This window comes from Bombina bombina, chromosome 5, assembly GCF_027579735.1.
Source record: "Bombina bombina isolate aBomBom1 chromosome 5, aBomBom1.pri, whole genome shotgun sequence".
Lineage (NCBI taxonomy): Eukaryota > Metazoa > Chordata > Amphibia > Anura > Bombinatoridae > Bombina > Bombina bombina.
In genome coordinates this window covers 952,403,925-952,419,631 of record NC_069503.1, presented here as the reverse complement: position 1 = coordinate 952,419,631, position 15,707 = coordinate 952,403,925, and the positions used below count along the sequence as shown (strand labels likewise).

Genomic DNA, 15,707 nt, shown 5'->3' with positions numbered 1-15,707 from the left:
CTCTTTTCTGTTTCAGAGTAAATAGTACATACCAGCACTATTTTAAAATAACAAACTCTTGATTGAAGAATAAAAACTACATTTAAACACCAAAAAACTCTAAGCCATCTCCGTGGAGATGTTGCCTGTACAACGGCAAAGAGAATGACTGGGGAAGGCGGAGCCTAGGAGGGATCATGTGACCAGCTTTGCTGGGCTCTTTGCCATTTCCTGTTGGGGAAGAGAATATCCCACAAGTAAGGATGACGCCGTGGACCGGACACACCTATGTTGGAGAAATGGTATATTTGAATCTACTTGGTCTGCTGAAACAAAACAAGCAAACAAAAAAACAGTATATAAATTGTGTGCAGCATTTAAAAGCTCCAAAACAGTTGCTGAGCCATATCACAACCCTGTCCTGAGCTAAGGGTTAAGCATGATGGAGCTCTGACAGCACAAGTTAGGCTAAAGACACTGAAATCTGTGTAGACAACTCATAAAATAAGCCATTTGGTTGTGTTTTTCTTCCTACGAGAACATCTCCGATTTATGATGGGTCTTTGTTATTGGGACGACCAGATGTCAACTCTTTGCTCTCTTTAATAGGAAGATACAATATATCTGAACCTCGTTGGACCAAAAGTATTACAATATTATTAAATAAAATGACTTAATATAAAACATTCTAGCATACATTTTAAATCAGATTCATGTTTGTTCTACAAGTTTATAAACATCAGAAAATAAAAATTAGTGCCAAGTGAACTATTGATCTGCTGCTTTAGAGCAAATACAGTGAGGCATTATGTTTTAAAAAAAATAAAATAATATTATCAAAGTAGCAGAGGAAAACATTCCCATTCTGAAAAACTAACAGTAAGGGCAAGATTACAAGTCGTGCGGCAAATCAGTTGCGAAAACTCAGAGTGCGTTCTGACTGTCACATTTGGGGTTGCGCAGCTATTACAAGTTGAGAAATAACTTATTTTGCGCGCGTGTTAAGCCGCGTAATCAGGGGCGTATTTATGCCTAGGCCAAAAAGGCCTGTGCCTAGGGCAAAAGATTTTTGGGGGGGGGCGGCACAGTGGCACTTATATGTTGGCAACTGCATATATTGTTTTTTATTTTTTCGGTGTTCGACGGTCACGTGACCCGGCTTTTGCCGAGGTCACGTGAGGTTTTCTTACTTCCGCCCGCCCGCCTTCCTGTCCGCCCGCATTCCTGTCTGCTCACTCACAGTTGCCGCACATGGATGGAGGGAGACACGCACGTGATCTCCCTCCCAGGGCAGTGAGGAGCGGAGCGCCTGTGAGTGTGATCGCACTGATCAGACCGGAGAGGACTGGTGAGGAGGGGGGTGACCCGGCGGGAGGACTGGTGAGGAGGGAGGTGACCCAGCGGGCAGGCACATAAACAATAATAGTAAGTATTCACTGCTCACGCTCACTCATCATACCTGTTAGTATTGTGCAGCGTATTGTGTAGCTTTATTGACAGTTAAGTCAGTTATAGAAATGTCTTCTGTGAACCCTCACAGTTAACATAGCTACATAGTACATTCTCAGTATGAAATGCAGGCAGCAAATAATGAACCCTTAGTGCGTGGTACTACACCATGGGATTTCTCTCTCTGCTAGTCTGCTGGCATGTGGAATGACCTCGCTATGTCCCCTAGTTAGATCAGGAAGGAGTTAATCCTGCCACTTCACATCATATTTGTCCTATCAGTTTTTCCACAGTAATTTGAGTGTTTTGATCTTTGATAAGATTCAGTTCTGTTTAGAAGTCACTTTGAAAGAGTCCTTCCTAGTACGAGTGTGTGATTTATTAACTAAATAAATGCAGGTTTTATTAGTAGAAGGTGAGACATGTATGTCTACTGTGCACCAGGAGGAGATACAATTCACTGTATTAAAAGATGAAAGTTATACACATGTCCTGCGCTTTAGAAGCAGGGGGTAGGTGTGTGTCTTCATATGTGTGTGTTAATTACAGCTCTTCGAACACGGAAAGGACTGTTGCATAAAAGGCGAATGCGCGCATGTAATTGCCGTTTTTAAGACTTGTAATACCTGTGCAATGGAAATTGGTTGGGAAAAGACCACATTGTGCGCGGAAAAGTGATAACGCACTACTTGTAATCTTGCCCTAAGTGGGTTGTGCAACAAAAAAGGTTATAGAAAAGTATAGAAAAGTATAGTATTTACATAATGGGCATTTGCTGAACTTACCCAGCCTGGGGGCTTGCTACACTCCCTGAATTTTTATGTGCAGGAGAAAAGGTCTGATATTTGGTTCCAGGAGTCCCACTGCTCAAACCTGGCTTACTTGACGGTGTTCCTACATAATGTAAAAAAAATTAAAATTTATACTTACAATAAATGTATTTTGTATGGAAAATTAACATATTCATTACGGTTTGATCATATATATATATTATTCTTGCATGAGTATACATTATCCACTATAAATTCTCCCCTCTCTGCTGAAATTAAAATATAGTTAAGCAAACATCAGATTGGACAGATAATGCACTTTAAAAATTACTATAAAAAACATACTAAGCCTTGAATCTGGAGTTAATAATATAATATAAGCAGGGGTGAAAAAAAATGTGTGCTTACCTGATAAATTCATTTCTTTACTAAAGGTGATAGTCCACAAGATCACTACATGCGGGATTATACTCCAGTCCATTAGGAGGAGCCAATTTCAGAGCTTTTGTCACATGTGGGAGCTAATACATGAGCAGTAAAATTCACAAGACCACCATGAAATAGGGGACAGCAATATAGGTAAGGAAGGCATGGTTACTGATCAGTCACATCTGCCCGCAGTACTTTCCTGCCAAAAGCAGCCCAGAACAGGAATACACACAAAAATGTTAAAAACATCCCCTTTCTGATAAGGACTTTTCCCATGCACCTTGAAAAATCAAAATCTGCTCCCCCTAGAAGCATGTCTGCAGTGGGGGTGGGGGTAGGGGACAGCTTCATGCAGAAATAGAGGTGAAAGAGGGCTCCTTAGATTGGTTTTGGACCTGGATAAGCTAGGCCTCCACAAAATTCTGGGAGAACCCGCTGACTGGGTTGAAGACAAATTAGTATCTTAAGATTTCAAGTGCTGAAACGAACAAAAAACATAATTTATGCTTACCTGATAAATTTATTTCTCTTGTAGTGTGTTCAGTCCACGGGTCATCCATTACTTATGGGATATATTCTCCTTCCCAACAGGAAGTTGCAAGAGGATCACCCAAGCAGAGCTGCTATATAGCTCCTCCCCTCACATGTCATATCCAGTCATTCGACCGAAACAAGACGAGAAAGGAGAAACTATAAGGTGCAGTGGTGACTGGAGTTATAATTTTAAAATTTAGAACCTGCCTGAAAAAGACAGGGCGGGCCGTGGACTGAACACACTACAAGAGAAATAAATTTATCAGGTAAGCATAAATTATGTTTTCTCTTGTTAAGTGTGTTCAGTCCACGGGTCATCCATTACTTATGGGATACCAATACCAAAGCTAAGTACACGGATGATGGGAGGGACAAGGCAGGAACATTAAACAGAAGGAACCACTGCCTGTAGAACCTTTCTCCCAAAACCAGCCTCCGAAGAAGCGAAAGTGTCAAATTTGTAAAATTTTGAAAAAGTATGAAGTGAAGACCAAGTTGCAGCCTTGCAAATCTGTTCAACAGAGGCCTCATTCTTAAAGGCCCAGGTGGAAGCCACAGCTCTAGTGGAATGAGCTGTAATTCTTTCAGGAGGCTGCTGTCCAGCAGTCTCATAGGCTAAACGTATTATGCTACGAAGCCAAAAAGAGAGAGAGGTAGCCAAAGCCTTTTGACCTCTCCTCTGTCCAGAGTAAACGACAAACAGAGAAGAAGTTTGTCTAAAATCTTTAGTTGCCTGTAAGTAGAACTTCAGAGCACGGACCACGTCTAGATTATGCAAAAGACGTTCCTTCTTTGAAGAAGGATTAGGACATAATGATGGAACAACAATCTCTTGATTGATATTCCTGTTAGAAACAACCTTAGGTAAAAACCCAGGTTTAGTACGCAGAACTACCTTATCTGAATGAAAGATCAGATAGGGAGAATCACAATGTAAGGCAGATAACTCAGAGACTCTTCAAGCCGAGGAAATAGCCATCAGAAACAAAACTTTCCAAGATAAAAGCTTAATATCAATGGAATGAAGGGGTTCAAACGGAACACCCTGAAGAACTTTAAGAACCAAGTTTAAGCTCCACGGAGGAGCAACAGCTTTAAACACAGGCTTAATTATAGCCAAAGCCTGACAAAAGGCCTGGACGTCTGGATGCTTTGCCAGACGTTTGTGTAAAAGAATAGACAGAGCTGAAATCTGTCCCTTTAGCGAACTAGCGGATAAACCCTTTTCTAAACCCTCTTGTAGAAAAGCTAATATCCTAGGAATCCTAACCTTACTCCATGAGTAACTCTTGGATTCGCAACAATATAAATATTTACGCCATATCTTATGGTAAATTTTTCTTGTCACAGGTTTCCGAGCCTGTATTAATGTATCAATAACCGAATCCGAAAACCCACGCTTTGATAGAATCAAGCGTTCAATTTCCAGGCAGTCAGCCTCAGAGAAATTAGGTTTGGATGGTTGAAAGGACCCTGAATTAGAAGGTCCTGCCTCAGAGGAAGAGACCATGGTGGACAGGACGACATGTCCACAAGGTCTGCATACCAGGTCCTGCGTGGCCACGCAGGCGCTATCAGAATTACCGATGCCCTCTCCTGTTTGATCCTGGCAATCAGCCGAGGTAGCAACGGAAATGGTAGAAACACATAAGCTATGTTGAAAACCCAAGGGGCTGCTAATGCATCTACCAGCACCGCTCCCGGGTCCCTGGACCTGGATCCGTAACAAGGAAGCTTCGCGTTCTGGCGAGATGCCATGAGATCCAAATCCGGTTTGCCCCAACGACGAATCAGTTGAGCAAATACCTCCGGGTGAAGTTCTCACTCTCCCGGATGAAAAGTCTGGCGACTTAGGAAATCCGCCTCCCAGTTCTCTACGCCTGGGATGTGAATCGCTGACAGGTGGCAAGAGTAAGACTCTGCCCAGCGAATTATCTTCGAGACTTCCAACATCGCTAGGGAACTCCTGGTTCCCCCTTGATGATTGATGTAAGCCACAGTCGTGATATTGTCCGACTGAAATCTGATGAACCTCAGCTTTGCTAACTGAGGCCAAGCTAGAAGAGCATTGAATATTGCTCTTAATTCTAGAATGTTTATTGGGAGGAGTTTCTCCTCCTGAGTCCACGATCCCTGAGCCTTCAGGGAATTCCAGACTGCTCCCCAGCCTAGAAGGCTGGCATCCGTTGCTACAATCGTCCAATCTGGCCTGCGAAAGGTCATTCCTTTGGACAGATGAACCGGTGACAACCACCAGAGAAGCGAATCTCTGGTCTCCTGGTCCAGATTTAGCAAAGGGGACAGATCTGAGTAATCCCCGTTCCATTGACTGAGCATGCATAGTTGCAGCGGTCTGAGATGCAGGCGCGCAAATGGCACTATGTTCATTGCCGCGACCATTAAGCCGATTACCTCCATGCACTGAGCTACTGATGGGCTTGGAATAGAATGAAGGACACGGCAAGCATTGAGAATCTTTGATAACCTGGACTCCGTCAGGTAAATCTTCATCTCTACAGAATCTATAAGAGTCCCTAGAAAAGGAACCCTTGTGAGTGGTAACAGAGAACTCTTTTCCACGTTCACTTTCCACCCATGCGACCTCAGAAATGCATTCTGAAAACTTGACGCTTGTATCAGAATGTCGTCTAGGTACGGAGCCACCGATATGCCTCGTGGTCTTAGTACCGCCAGAAGTGAGCCCAGAACCTTCGTAAAAATTCTTGGGGCCGTGGCTAACCCGAAGGGAAGAGCCACAAACTGGTAATGCCTGTCTAGAAAGGCAAACCTCAGGTACCGATAATGATCTTTGTGAATCGGTATATGAAGGTAAGCATCCTTTAAGTCCACCGTGGTCATATATTGACCCTCTTGGATCATGGGTAGGATGGTTCGAATGGTTTCCATCTTGAACGATGGTACCCTTAGGAATTTGTTTAAGATCTTTAAGTCCAAGATTGGTCTGAAGGTTCCCTCCTTTTTGGGAACCACAAATAGATTTGAGTAAAATCCTTGTCCCTGTTCCGATCGCGGATGATTAAGAGGTCTTGTACACATTGTAGAATGCCTCTCTCTTTACTAGGTTTGTCGACAACCTCGAAAGATGGAACCTCCCTTGTGGAGGAGAGGATTTGAAATCCAGAAGGTATCCCTGAGATATAATCTTTAACGTCCAGGGATACTGCACATCTCTTGCCCAAGCCTGGGCAAAGAGAGAAAGTCTGCCCCCCACTAAATCCCGTCTCTGGATAGGGGGCCCTGACTTCATGCTGTCTTAGGGGCGGGAGTAGGCTTTCTGGCCTGCTTGCCCTTGTTCCATGACTGGTTGCCTTTCCAACCTTGTCTGTAACGAGCAGTAGTTCCTTCCTGTTTTGGAGCGGAGGAAGTCGATGCTGCTCCTGCCTTGAAGTTACGAAAGGCACGAAAATTAGACTGTTTGGCCTTTGGTTTGGCCCTGTCCTGAGGAAGGGCGTGGCCCTTACCTCCCGTAATGTCAGCAATATTTTCCTTCAAGCCGGGCCCGAATAAGGTCTGCCCTTTGAAAGGAATGTTAAGTAGTTTAGACTTGGAAGTTACATCCACTGACCAGGATTTAAGCCAGAGCGCTCTGCGCGCCTGTATGGGGAATCCGGAATTTTTAGCCGTAAGTTTGGTTAGATGTACTACGGCATCTGAAACAAACGCATTAGCTTGCTTAAGGGTTCTAACTTTGCTCAAGGCCTCATCCAACGGCTCTGTGCGAATCGCCTCTTCCAGAGACTCAAACCAGAATGCCGCTGCAGCCGTGACAGGCGCAATGCATGCAAGAGGCTGCAATATAAAACCCTGTTGAATAAACATTTTCTTAAGATAACCCTCTAATTTTGTATCCATTGGATCTGAGAAAGCACAGCTATCCTCCACCGGGATAGTGGTACGCTTGGCTAACGTAGAAACTGCTCCCTCCACCTTAGGGACCGTCTGCCATAAGTCTCGTGTGGTGGCGTCTATAGGGAACATTTTTCTAAATATCGGGGGAGGGGAAAAAGGCACACCGGGTCTATCCCACTCCTTACTTATAATTTCTGTAAGTCTTTTTGGTATAGGAAAAACGTCAGTACACACCGGTACCGCATAGTATCTATCCAACCTACACATTTTCTCTGGAATTGCCACCGTGTCGCAATCATTCAGAGCCGCTAATACCTCCCCTAGTAACACACGGAGGTTCTCAAGCTTAAATTTAAAATTTGAAATTTCTGAATCCGGTCTCCCCGGATCAGAACCGTCACCGACAGAATGAAGCTCACCGTCCTCATGTTCTGCCAATTGTGACGCAGTATCCGACATGGCTCTCGTGTCATCAGCGCGCTCTGTCCTTAACCCAGAGCTATCGCGTTTGCCCCTTAATTCGGGCATATTATATAATACTTCTTTCATAACATTAGCCATATCGTGTAAAGTGATTTGTAAGGGCCTAGCTGTACTAGGTGTCTCAATACTACGCATCTCCCGAGCGGGAGACGCAGGTACTGACACGTGAGGAGAGTTAGGCGGCATAACTTCCCCCTCGTTGTCTGGTGATAGCTTCTTTATCGGTACAGATTGACTTTTATTCAAAGCAATATCAATACAATTGGTACACATCGTTCTATTGGGCTCCACATTGGCTTTTGAGCATGATGAACAAACAGTTTCCTCTGAATCAGACTTAGCAGTGAAAAACTAACAAGCTTGGAAATCACTTTCAATAAGTTTTACAAGCAATATAAAAAACGCTGCAGCGCTTCAAAAATACAGATATAATTAAACAATTCTTAACAAGAAGTGTATTATTAGCAGAGGATTGCACCCATTAGCAAAAGGATGATTAACCCCTCGATACCCAAAACGGATAAAACAGATATCAATTAAGATTTAACGCTTTTAATCACAGTCAGCACACTGTCACAGATCTGCTGTGACTGATTACCTCCCTCACAAATGAAATTTGCAGACCCCTGAGCTCTCTAGAGACGTCCTGGATCAAGGAGGAAGAAGCAGAAAGACTGTGCAATAATTTTAACTGCGCAACAAGGCGCTAAAACAAGGGCCCTCCCACTCCAATCACAACAGTGGGAGCCCTGATATAACGGTTTCCATGCAGAAAAATATGTTAGCCATGTGGAAAAAATCATGCCCAAAGCGATTTATCACCAAAGTACCTCACAAAAAACGAATAACATGCCAGTAAACGTTTTATTAAAAAACAAAATTTTTCAATGTCATGCAAAGCTATCACTAAGCCTGCTACCAGTCGCTACCACTGCAGAGAAGGCTTAAGTATTATTTCAGTGTTAACAGTATTTTCTCAGTCAAATTCTAGTCCCTAGAATATAACTCGACTGCGCATACATTTATCAGCCTGATACCAGTTGCTACTACTGCATTTAAGGCTGTACTTACATCATACGGTAACAGCAGTATTTTCTTAGTCAATTCCATTCCCAGAAATAAAGTACTGCACATACCTCATTTGCGGAGGACCCCGCATGCTATTCCCAGTTTCTGAAGTTACCCCACTCCTCAGAATGTCGAGAACAGCCAGTGGATCTTAGTTACGCCTGCTAAGATCATAGATAAAAAACGCAGGCAGTTTCTTCTTCCAAATACTGCCTGAGATAGAAAAACAGCACACTCCGGTGCCATTTAAAATAACAAACTTTTGATTGAAGAATAGTTAAGTAAAAACTCCAGCTCCTCTCGCGACCTCCTTCTTTGTTGAGGGTTGCAAGAGAATGACTGGATATGACATGTGAGGGGAGGAGCTATATAGCAGCTCTGCTTGGGTGATCCTCTTGCAACTTCCTGTTGGGAAGGAGAATATATCCCATAAGTAATGGATGACCCGTGGACTGAACACACTTAACAAGAGAAAGCCTCATTTAGGCCTATTCTTACCCTTCGACTTCATGTCTTGCAGTAGAAATGCTCCCTTATTACCAGTGACTGTGGCAATAATAGCATCTTGTCCTGGGCCAACAGGCCAGTGTGCAGAGATTTTTTTTTAAATCTCAATGTAAACTTGGTCAATGAATATATATAAAAATATCACAATAGAAAGGAATAATTATTATCATGATATAACATTTTAAAACTTTAACTTACAGTTTAAGCATGCGTTTGACAGCATCACGGTCCGACCTTAGAGAAAGGCAGAGCTAACACACAATTCCATAACACCAATATAATAATGTGTATGCAAATTGTTAAAAACTGGGCCCCCATAACAGAGAACGCATGTTCCAGTGTTTATGTGGTCTTGCACGCTAGCTCTCAATTTTGTGTCCACAGCACCCCCTCGTGCATCTGCTATTTTTTTTGGAAACTTAAAGAGGGCAGCCCTAGGTGTTCTGAGTGCCAATCTAATGTGAATACCTGATGCTCATCGGATATAAAAAATAGAATGCTGCAACACAGCACTACAGAAAGTGAAATGTAAATAAAAAGAGTACACTACATGGTGAAAAAATGGAATATGGACTTATGTTACGGTAACTGTGCCGGACTGTAGGACAGGTATGAATTCCTGCTGCATCAAACTATAGGCAACATTTAAACAATCTCTGGACTGTAATTCAATGCATCAATAACAGCAATGACAATCAGGAGACAGGTGTATTATGAGGTCCCAGCAGGATTTGGGATTGAAGGGGTTAAACAAATATAGTGACACAAAAAGCTCTTTTGACAGACTTCAAACAGAGTTCACTGCAACAGAGTTCACAGTGCCGGTCAGTGACATAACCAGGGAATTCCCACATAAAAATGACATACCGCAAAAAAACTGGTGTACGATGCACCCTTTAACCATAAATGTTTAATGTCAGGCTAGAGTATAAAGGACGCAACCTTCCCCATAGCATCCGGGCAGAGGGGTACTGAGATTCAGATAACCTATCCACAAAAGTGGAATAATCTGACTTCTATTCACCCCATTTAACAAAAAGGGAAATAGACAGGACAATCAGTAAAAAAAGTCACTGGCAAGCTAAAAGCCTTCTGCCACATGTATTTGTCTGCTATCTGGAAGCAAAAAAACTGACTGAGGAATTAAAGGAAGGCTAGGTGGGACAAAATCTCATTAATATAGCAGTGTTTTTGCCACCTCCTAGTGGAATGGAGAGATATTCCCATGTGACCTTGTGGAAGAAATTTTACTGTAATTTACTGGTCAAAATAAAAAAAAAAAAAAAAAAAAAACTATTCTAAAGAGAAAAAAAATTAATAATATTCCATTTACTGTTTGTCTATTTTCTTACTAGTTCTCTGCAATTTCTTTTCCTAGTCTAACACCAGTGGAAATTACCAGTACTCGCTTAAAGTATTAAAGGGACATGGAACAGCAATATTTTTCTTTCATCATTTTCAAAGAGCATATAATTATAAAAAGGATTCAAATATACCTCTGCTGTCAAATGTAATTAGTTCTTTTGGCATCCATTGTTGAGAAACCGGTATGCAGACTCAGGAGCGTGCTCATATCTGGAGCAATATTTGGCAGTAGCTTTACAAAAACATATTTAACAAATATAAGACATTTGCAGGAGCACTAGGTGGCAGCAGTGATTGCTTCCATGTAGTGCTCCAGACACAAGCATGCTACCTACCTAGGTATTCTCTTAATAAAAAAGTATATACTGTATATACCATACAAATGAATCAAGATAATAGAAGTAAATGGGGAACTTTTTTCAATATGTATGCTCTGCTTGAATCATCAAAGACAACATTTTGGTCTCATTTCCCTTTAAAGGAACAGTGTACTCGAATATGTTTTCCTTTTTTATGGTGTCCCCATAATCCATCTTACTTGCTGTAAAATACTTTTTTTTTTAAAACAAATATCTCCTTTACCTTTTTACCTTTATTTTGTCTTTTAAATAGTTGATTTTGCCTGTTGAATCTGCGATCTATACTGAAAACTTCAATAGTTATGTATTGGTTATAGAAAGGCTATGCAAACAAAAGCCAGCAGAAGAAATGACTCTCCCAGTGGGAAGGACGATATGTACTAAAATGCTAAGTTTTCAATTGCACTCTCTCTAAATATTGAGCTTCTGTATCAGACAGCTATAAGGAAGCATTTTTGTGCGTAAAAAATGATAAGATAATGAGGTCTGATCTCAATACAAGGGCAGCCAATTTTATTAGCTTGTGGTTTTAAAGAGTAAAAAAGCTACTTCCTATTGAAAAATAAACATAAATGAACAATTGTCCATACATTTGATAGCCTGCAGCTATTATAACAAGTCATTGTAAACACATTGGGCGCCATGTACTAAGAGGCGGGCGGACAGCTTCTTAACTCACGAAGCTGTCCGTCCGCCTCCGCTACACACGGGCAGCGGATCTATTGATCCGCTTGCCCGTATGTACCATTACACACTCATCGGAGTGTGTAATGCCCGCCCCTTCAATCGCGCGACCAATCACGCGACTGAAGGGGCTGTCAATCACCAAGAGCGAGCGTGCTCTCTGTGATTTTGCTTCGCCACCTAAGAGGTGGCGTAGGGTGTAGGAAGCAGCGGTCTAATGACCGCTGCTTCTTACATTGCGGGAAGCAGACTCGCATATGCAAACCTGCCCCGCAAAGGCTCCGGAGCAGCTTTCGCTGCTTCGTACATGGAGCCCATTAAGGGGAAAACTATTTTACAGTACGCTATCCTTTTAACTTTTCTAACGCTCATATTTAGCATTAGTCAGTCTCAAAGACACATATACAGAAACAATCCTTGTAAAGATCTGTAAGCTCTTGCTTTTAAATGCTGCTTATTTACAAGCAAACCTATTTACATATGGAGGCAAGTGGTTGGCTAGCGTGGCAACTCAAATGTGGCTTCATTTTAAGTCCTATTCAAAATCAATTATATTGTCAAACCTGCTTGACATACAGATAGCTACTATTCAAAATCGAGAGAAGCAGCATGAATAACAGGAGTATGTTGTCACATATTCTACATTTGCTGCTCTCAAGCCTCCACCAATTGTAGGCATATTATGTGATATTAAAGGGATAGTAAACCCAAAAATTATCTTTCTCTTTTAAGGTGTATCCAGTCCACGGGTTCATCCATTACTTGTGGGATATTCTCCTTCCCAACAGGCAGTTGCAAGAGGACACCCACAGCAGAGCTGTCTATATAGCTCCTCCCCTAACTGCCACCCCCAGTCATTCTCTTGGAACTCTCGACAAGAAAGGAAGTATCAAGAGATATGTGGTGACCTAGTGTAGTTTTACCTTCAATCAAAAGTTTGTTATTTTTAAACGGTACCGGCGTTGTACTGTTTTACTCTCAGGCAGAAATTAGAAGAAGAATTCTGCCTGGAGGTTTGATGATCTTAGCGGTTTGTAACTAAGGTCCATTGCTGTTCTCACACATAACTGAAGAATATGGGAAAACTTCAGTTGGGGGAACGGTCTGCAGATTACCTGCTTTGAGGTATGTTCAGTATTTTTATTTCTAGAGAGATGAATAAGTTCTAGAAAATGCTGACAGAGCCTTGTGTATTTGAGGTAAGCCTGATGCAGTGATTTAACAGTGACTGGGATCATGCTTACAAAACAGGGTAATACTCATGTAAATATTCATATTACTTAGTGACAAAACGTTTACATGATTTCATAAATAGGACGTTTTTTCTCTGAGGGAGATAAGTCTTTATTTGGGGCCTAGTTTCCACATGGCTAGTCAGATACTCCTAGGAGTATTTTCTTAAGGCCCTTCTAACATCCAGAACATGGTGGGAGGGGCCTATTTTAGCACTCTAACTACGCAGTTTTAATTCAGACTGAGACATCCAGCTTCCCTAGAGGTTTCCTCTGGCATCTGAGGACCATTTCAAAGGAGTTATTTCTGCACAAAATAGTTTTTGACTGCAGGTAGGAGCCTCAGCAGAGCTGTGGCAAGGTGCTCAATTGACTTTTAACGTTTTTTAACGTTTTTCAATCCGGTTTGGGGCCTAAGGGGTTAATCATCCATTTGCAAGTGGGTGCAATGTTGCTTTAGTCCCTTACACACACTGTAAAAATTTAAAAGACTTTACTGTATTTTTACACTGTTTTGCAGTTTAAGTGCTAGTTTTTTTTTCTCTTAAAGGCACAGTAACGTTTTTGTTTAATTGCTGTTTCACCTTTATTAAAGTGTTTTCCAAGCTTGCTTGTCTCATTACTAGTCTGTTAAACATGTCTGACATAGAGGAAACTCCTTGTTCAATATGTTTTGAAGCCATGGTGGAACCCCCTCTTAGAATGTGTACCAAATGTACTGATATTTCTATAAACTATAAAGACCATATTATGGCGCTTAAAGATTTATCTCCAGGGGATTCTCTGACTGAAAAGAGGGAGATTATGCCATCTAGCTCTCCCCATGTGTCAGAACCTATAACTCCCGCTCAAGTGACGCCAAGTACATCTAGCGCGTCTAATTCTTTTACCTTACAGGACATGGCGGCAGTTATGAATGCTACCCTCTCAGAGGTATTCTCCAAACTACCAGGGCTACAAGGAAAGCGAGACAGCTCTGGGGCTAGAACTAATACAGAGCTTTCTGACGCTTTAATGCCTGTGTCCGATATACCCTCACAATACTCAGAAGCCGAGGCAGGTGAGCTTCTATCTGTTGGTGACATTTCAGACTCAGGGAAGGCGTTACTTCAGTCTGATTCTGAAATGACAGCGTTTAAATTTAAGCTTGAACACCTCCGCTTATTGCTTAGGGAGGTTTTAGCGACTGTGACCCCATTGTGGTTCCAGAGAAATTGTGTAAAATGGACAAATACTTTGCAGTGCCTGTTTACACTGATGTTTTTCCGGTCCCTAAGAGGTTTTCGGAAATTATTACTAAGGAATGGGATAGACCAGGTGTGCCGTTCTCTCCCCCTCCTGCTTTCAAAAAGATGTTTCCCATAGATGCCGCCATACGGGACTCGTGGCAGACGGTTCCTAAGGTGGAGGGAGCAGTCTCTACCCTAGCTAAGCGTACAACTATCCCCGTCGAGGACAGTTGTGCTTTCCTAGATCCTATGGATAAAAAATTGGTGGGTCTCCTTAAGAAAATATTTATACATCAAGGTTTTATTCTCCAGCCTCTTGCATGCATTGCCCCAGTTACTGCTGCAGCGGCTTTTTGGTTTGAGTCTCTTGAGGAGGCTCTACAGGTAGAGACCCCGCTAGACGATATTCTAGACAGGATTAAAGCTCTTAAGTTAGCAAACTCCTTTATTTCTGACGCCATTTTTAATTTAGCCAAGCTAACGGCTAAGAATTCAGGTTTTGCCATTTTGGCGCGTAGGGCGCTATGGCTTAAGTCCTGGTCAGCAGACATTACTTCAAAGTCTAAGCTTCTTAACATCCCCTTCAAGGGACAGACCCTATTCGGGCCTGGTCTAAAGGAGATCATTTCTGATATTACTGGAGGAAAAGGTCACGCCCTTCCTCAGGATAGGTCCAATAAGTTAAGGACTAAACAGAATAATTTTCGTTCCTTTCGAAACTTCAAGAGTGGCGCAGCTTCAGTTTCCTCTAATGCAAAACAAGAGGGAAATTTCGCCCAGTCCAAACCAGTCTGGAGGCCTAACCAGGCTTGGAACAAGGGGAAGCAGGCCAAGAAACCTGCGGCTGCCTCTAAGACAGCATGAAGGAGTAGCCCCCGATCCGGGACCGGATCTAGTAGGGGGCAGACTTTTTCTCTTCGCCCAGGCTTGGGCAAGAGACGTCCAGGATCCCTGGGCATTAGAGATAGTTTCCCAGGGATATCTTCTGGACTTCAAAGCTTCATCTCCAAAGGGGAGATTTCATCTCTCACAATTATCTGTAAACCAGATAAAGAGAGAGGCATTCTTACGTTGTGTTCAAGACCTACTGGTTATGGGAGTGATCCACCCAGTTCTAAGGGAGGAACAGGGGCAGGGCTTCTATTCAAATCTGTTTATAGCTCCCAAAAAAACATAATTTATGTAAGAACTTACCTGATAAATTCATTTCTTTCATATTAGCAAGAGTCCATGAGCTAGTGACGTATGGGATATACATTCCTACCAGGAGGGGCAAAGTTTCCCAAACCTTAAAATGCCTATAAATACACCCCTCACCACACCCACAATTCAGTTTAACGAATAGCCAAGAAGTGGGGTGATAAGAAAAAAGTGCGAAAGCATATAAAATAAGGAATTGGAATAATTGTGCTTTATACAAAAAAATCATAACCACCACAAAAAAGGGCGGGCCTCATGGACTCTTGCTAATATGAAAGAAATGAATTTATCAGGTAAGTTCTTACATAAATTATGTTTTCTTTCATGTAATTAGCAAGAGTCCATGAGCTAGTGACGTATGGGATAATGACTACCCAAGATGTGGATCTTTCCACACAAGAGTCACTAGAGAGGGAGGGATAAAATAAAGACAGCCAATTCCTGCTGAAAAATAATCCACACCCAAAATAAAGTTTAATGAAAAACATAAGCAGAAGATTCAAACTGAAACCGCTGCCTGAAGTACTTTTCTACCAAAAACTGCTTCAG

At 42.1% G+C, this 15,707-nt stretch overlaps 1 protein-coding gene across 2 annotated transcripts in view; it reads right to left on the bottom strand.

Annotated features, from left to right (window-relative positions):
* The window catches only part of ZC2HC1A (zinc finger C2HC-type containing 1A), a 283,747-nt gene that overhangs the window by 140,262 nt on the left and 127,778 nt on the right, over positions 1–15,707 (bottom strand). For both annotated transcript variants that reach the window (XM_053715152.1, XM_053715153.1), the window contains exon 7: positions 2,214–2,322. In XM_053715152.1, the coding sequence (XP_053571127.1) occupies positions 2,214–2,322 (109 nt within the window). The remainder of the gene's footprint in view (positions 1–2,213; positions 2,323–15,707) is intronic.